Source organism: Cornus florida, unplaced genomic scaffold, assembly GCF_030987335.1.
Source record: "Cornus florida cultivar Cherokee Brave unplaced genomic scaffold, ASM3098733v1 CherokeeBrave_3.0.0_Hap2_Chr03, whole genome shotgun sequence".
NCBI classification, from domain to species: domain Eukaryota; kingdom Viridiplantae; phylum Streptophyta; class Magnoliopsida; order Cornales; family Cornaceae; genus Cornus; species Cornus florida.
This window is the reverse complement of record NW_026775573.1, coordinates 2,625,747-2,631,746: the sequence shown is the minus strand read 5'-3', so window position 1 is coordinate 2,631,746 and position 6,000 is coordinate 2,625,747. Positions and strand designations below refer to the sequence as shown.

At 36.2% G+C, this 6,000-nt stretch overlaps 1 protein-coding gene across 1 annotated transcript; it reads left to right on the top strand.

The window, feature by feature from the left end:
* Window positions 1-555: 555 nt before the first annotated feature.
* Window positions 556-2,851, top strand: LOC132299040 ((+)-neomenthol dehydrogenase-like). The gene is made up of 5 exons (XM_059795470.1): window positions 556-862; window positions 1,011-1,257; window positions 1,682-1,765; window positions 1,978-2,154; window positions 2,323-2,851. The coding sequence occupies exons 1-5, from the start codon at window positions 705-707 to the stop codon at window positions 2,704-2,706; spliced, it is 1,050 nt and encodes a 349-aa protein (XP_059651453.1). The 5' UTR covers window positions 556-704; the 3' UTR covers window positions 2,707-2,851.
* Window positions 2,852-6,000: the final 3,149 nt, after the last annotated feature.

Genomic DNA, 6,000 nt, shown 5'->3' with positions numbered 1-6,000 from the left:
GAGCCGCCTGACTTTCCAAACTAGGGCTCTGCTCTTTCACTGGCTTTGCACCGGAATGTTTTATGTCCTAGACATGGACACGCATGGTCTATAACACTAGACTAGAAGTGTCTTGGTCTTGATTTGGGCCTGCCATGTTATATTTGTATGGTTGGGGTTTGTCCACATTTTGTGGACCAAGGTTTACAGTCTTTGTAACCACTTTTTAATCTATTCAATATTTACTTTTCGAAAAAAAAAAAAAATATATATATATTATAAATTATAAAATTTATTAAAAATGTATTTTAAAAAACCAATTCGGCCCACAAATCTAGCTTCCGCCCTTGCTCGTGCCCTTGGCGGGTAGCCCGAGGGTTATAACTTATAAGTGGCATAAGGAGAGATGCTTTAAGGAGGCGAGTATCAATTTGGTGGAGCTCATTCGGGTCAAAAGTGTCAATACGTAACTTTGCGTGCACAATAAATACAGATATTAATTTCCTCCGTCGACGGACATTCAATCCCAGACATGCTTTGAGGAGGAGATAAAGTCAATGAGTCTCTTAATCTTGATAGGGTTGATTTAATGACAAAACTTGTCATGGCATGTCTTCTGGAAGTTGAGAATTGAAACCTCACCTAATACCTTTGATTTTTCTATAATTATATGCGATTGGTGTGAGATGGATGGACGAATGGTGGATTAGGAAGCTATCATTGAAATGAAACTAAAGACGTCATCTAATTACGAGTGGCTAACCAGAGTCAAGTCAGTGAACCAAGAAAGAGAATTGAAGTATATACTGAACCTAAATTTCTTTTTGGCAACTCCCATCTTGTCGATAATGGCAGAACCAATGATCACCACTGCAACAAAGAGGTACTTACTTAGTTCTTCCATAACATTTACACTTGCCGCCACTCTCTAACTGTAAACGCATGAAACAGTTCTTTTATGTTTTTGAATTCTTAAGAACTATGTTTTGAATGAGAAACAAAAACGACACCTATCAATCTATTGTTTGTAGGTATGCAGTTGTTAGTGGGGCCAATAAAGGGTTAGGATTAGAGATATGTAGACAGTTGGCTTCTAATGGAGTATTGGTGGTGCTCACAGCAAGAGATGAGAAGAGGGGCCTTGAAGCTCTTGAGACTTTCATAGGGTCTGGTCTCTCTGATCTTGTGGTTTTTCATCGGCTTGATGTGGCAGACCCTTCTAGTATTCAATCCCTTGCTGAATTTGTCAAGAACCAGTTTGGAAAACTTGATATCTTGGTATGAATCAAAACTCATTCTCAATTGTTTCATTATATAGCTTAATTCTGTCATCTATTAAACCCAATTTTTGAAAAACCCATCATGCTTTACTCTTACATATAGTTTTATTAAGTTTACCGGTTTGATTTAATTATGTGATACAAAATTGCTATATCAAAATCTATTCTTTTCAATGAAAATATTGGAGGAAATTAAAAATTAACAATTCTATAGGTATTTCTTTTTGAATTTCAAAAATATTCCAATTAGGGGAAAAAGAAAATTTCGAAAATCATATGCTCCATAGGTGATATAATAATCATATGTTCTTCTTGAATTTCAATTAAGTATTTATTGCTTTATGAAATGTGTATTTCGCATAATCTTTTGTTTCCTTATTTTGTTAAATAAATATTGAGAAAAAAAGTTGGAAATTGTAAAGGTGAACAACGCAGGGATTTCTGGTGGCATAGTAGACGGTGATGCATTGAGATCTTTTGTGGCTGGTGGTGTTACTCCTGATGAGGTGACTAATAAAAAAGTAGTTTGCATGATGCATAAAATTTATTTTATTTTATATGTGCAAGGTTTCAACCAAATATTATTCCTTAAATTTATTTTATTTTTTAAAAATTATATTTGTTTTGGAGGAAGGGGAGCTAGAGATATAGCATTTCTACATTTTCCTTCCAATTGTAGAATTTTGATTTTGATTTTGATTTTCCCCCACTGATGCAGCAAAGAGCACAGATCAAATGGGATAAAATAACGAGTGAGACTTATGAAGTGACAGAAGAATGCCTGCAAATAAATTACTATGGTGCAAAAAGGATGATTGAAGCATTTCTTCCCCTTCTCCACTTATCTGATTCACCAAGAATTGTGAATGTTTCTTCCTCCATGGGGAAGTTAAAGGTAAATTTTTTTTTACCCTCCATGAAATCAATCTTTGCATCTCATAATTAAGCAACTTTATCAAGTTCGATATTATCTAGCAAATTGGTAAACTGAAGTCTATGAAATAGCTGATCCTTTTTGTTGTTGTTGTTGTTGTTATTTTCCGATAATGTACGGTTGTTTCAGCATATACCAAATGAATGGGCAAAAGGAGTGCTGAGTGATGGCGACAGGCTTACGGAAGAGAAAGTTGAAGAAGTATTGAATGTGTATCTAAAAGATTTCAAAGAGGGTTGTATAGAAGCCAAAAGCTGGCCTCCTTTTATGTCTGCATATATAGTCTCTAAAGCAGCCATGAATGCCTACACAAGGATAGCGGCCAAGAAGTACCCCAATATCATCATCAACTGTGTGTGCCCCGGATATGTCAAAACTGATCTGAACTTTAATACCGGCAGATTAAGCCTTGAAGAAGGTGCCAAAAGCCCTGTGAGACTGGCTTTGCTGCCCGATGGAGCTCCTTCTGGTCTCTTCTTTTTTCGTAGTGAAGTTGATACTTTTGAAGGATAACATGGGTTCGTGATATGTAATAATATGCTGATTGATGAATATAGGGCTTTCTGTGCATGTATATCATCAAACTTCAAAAATAAATACCTTGTGACTTTTAACCATCTCAGGTTTTATTTATGCTTGGTACTACAAATCTATTTCATTCTCTCTACTCTTTTATATATGCTGTAAGTTCACAAGCATGCACTTGTATTGTTGAATTTTGGACTCGCCACAACCAGTACTGGCTTGTGGTCAGTCTAGTAACATGGAAAAGTTGAAAGCATCAAGATATTTAAACCCTAAATCATCCACTTTTTTTGGTTTGCATTATATATTTATTTATTTTATTTATTTTTGAAACTCCGAAAAGTCTAGCATTTGGCTTCTCAATCTGTCATATGCCTTTTCCATGTCAAAGGAAACTGGAAGGTGTTCCATTTTGAGAGATTTTAAGGGTCGTCTTATTAAAGTTGCATCTCTGTTCTTCCCTAACGTTTTCACTTTTCAGTGCCCAAGCTGCAGAAGAATTGGCTCCATTTTATTTATTTATTTATTTTTTATTATAACAAAAATACTATAACTACTATATTATCTTTGTCCTAAATTAAATATTCTGTTTTAAAATTTGTGACTCATATTTTTGTGAGTTGGAGTATACTTAAATTGTGATGGATGAAGTATAATTTATGAACTTTCCATTTCACATACTATTGTGGGACACGCCTTTCAACTTTCTATTAGCCCACATTACTGGCGTAAATGCTTGATATGCCGTGAAATTGTATTACTAATTAAATACAAAATTGATGTATTTTTATTCATGTGTCAGGTACCACATCAATATTATAATCCCCAAACATTATTTTTTCATCCTTATCATCAATTGATGCATGCCTAATGGATTTGCTCCCCCACTCTTTCTCAATTTTAAGATTATTTTTGTTATTTTATTTATCAGGGAAAAAAAATTGAGAGTGCCTTGACTAATGAGGGGTTTTTTTTTTTTTTTTTTTTTCCCATTAATTACAATGGCATATTATGAAGTTTGTCTTATTGATAATCATGTACAAGTTAATCCTCTTTGAACAATGACATTCCCTCAACTTTGCTGCCTTTGACCAAGACAACCATTAAGGGGCAAACATGTGGTAAAATGACTTAAGTGCCCATTGACTTATGAAATGACACTTTTGAATAGCGAAATTACTAAGTTACCCATTCTAATAAATTTGAAAAGTCCAAAATAACCTCTCACACATCTCTATGTATACAAATATTGTCAATATATACATAGCCTCATATACACACACACACACATATATATACATATCCGGCCTTAGCCATCATAAGTTCATGCCTGAGAAAAGAGCCCCCACCACCACCAGAAATCTTCCTTATGCTTCTTAGGCTTCACATATGCGTTCCATAAATCTAACGTATCAGTGGGATCGCCGAAGCCCTGTGTTGAAATTTTGGCAAGGTGAGTAAAATTCCTCTCCAATATCTGAGAGTGTTGATCCCAATTGAGGAATTGGGTGCATGTGTTATTGTCTATATGTAGATCCGCAAGACGTTGGAGAGAAATTCATGGTTGGGATGGTTAACATTGAGGTGGTGGCAGTGGGTTGAGTGGCGGTGGTGGTGGAAGTGGTGAAGGGGCCGGTGGTGGTGGAAGTGGTTGAGGTGCGGTGGTGGTCGAAGTGGTGGGAATTCACCAGGGATGGTATTGCCGGCAAGAACTGTGAATCGCACAGGCTGGAATAAGCCTGTAATAAGCCCGTGAAGAAGATGACGATGTTAGTTGCTGGTCGTGAAAGAGAAACAGAGATTGTTAATTCAGTTAATTCTGGTGATGCCACCACACCTCCGTCGTAACCTCCGACCACGGTTTCATGATGCAAATGGATCTGGATTAATCTGTGGGTTGTTTCTCTTTTTGTTTTTGCACAGATCAAACCTGGTGGTGGTGATAAGAGAGATGTGATATTGTGCAATTACCGATGGGTGGAGAGAGATGGTTGTGGCAGCTGTGGTTGAGGAGATGGTGGCGGCTGGTGTGGTTGACGAGAGGTGGCGGAGGATCTGGTTGAGAAGATGGTGGCAGCGAGTGGAAAAAGAGAATGAGTGGGGATCACCGGGTTAGAAGAGAAAGAAAACCCTAATAGCTGGTGGGTGGTGGTTGTGGTAGTGAGTGCAGAGAGGGGGAAAGAAGTGGTGGGCAGTGGTAAAGGTAGGTGGTGGTGACGATTCTTAGCGATGGTGGGGGAGGTTATTTGTTTTCTTGTGGGGAAAGTGCTTGTGGGTGATGGAGGGGGTGATGGTGGTGGCGATTGTGATCGGATCTTCGAATTCGAGTGTTGCACCGACAACGGTGAGCCGGACTTGATGCAGAAGATAGAAAGAGAAATTAAATTCAGTAGTTGAATGGGTTAGGTGAGATTGGTAGAAGGGCAAAAATGTCCTTTTAAAATTATGATATTTAATTATTAAAATTAGTTAAAAATTGATAGGTAATTTTGACTTTTCAAACCTTTTAAGGGTCTGTTTGAATTAAAACAATTCAAGGGATATCATTGGGTAACACCTTGCCCCAAAAACGTCCTACTTATATATATATATATATATATATATATATATATATATATATATATATATATATATGGATGTAAACCTTGGGTAACACCTTGTATACTGAAAAAAAAATCTGAAAAATTAAAAATATAAAATATTTTACTCAACTTTCCAAATACACTTCTCGGGCAATTCGAGAATATAATCTAGAGTCTTTTCCTTTTTCCCACTCAAGTATATACCTATGTCTACTGACTGAGCGAGCCTAGTACCTAGTAACTTGAGTTGTGACCCATTTCCAGGTACGCCTCTGTTCTGTATTAAACTATCACTACTATTATTGCTTTTTGCATTTATCTATGAGACTCTCTCATGTTCAAAGCCTTTTGCATTTCTCTCTCTCAGACTCTCTCATGTTCAAAGCATGGAGTTTCTTGAATCTGAAAGTGACGACCTTCTAGATGCGAGTTTCTCTCCCTCTCTCTCTCTTAATCCTTCGATGTTTTCTATGCTAATTAGGGTTTAGTTTTCTTCTAAAACATTACATAACTATTCTGAATCGAATTTTCTTTGCAACTGATACATTGTTATCCTTTTATCGAAAAACAAGAAGGAAAAAACTCTTTTATAATCTCCATTGATTATTTTAACTTTCTAATCAGGTACTTTATTTGATTTTAAAAATAAAAAAAGGCATGAAATAAAAATGGAAGGATATATATTGTATATATACACGCA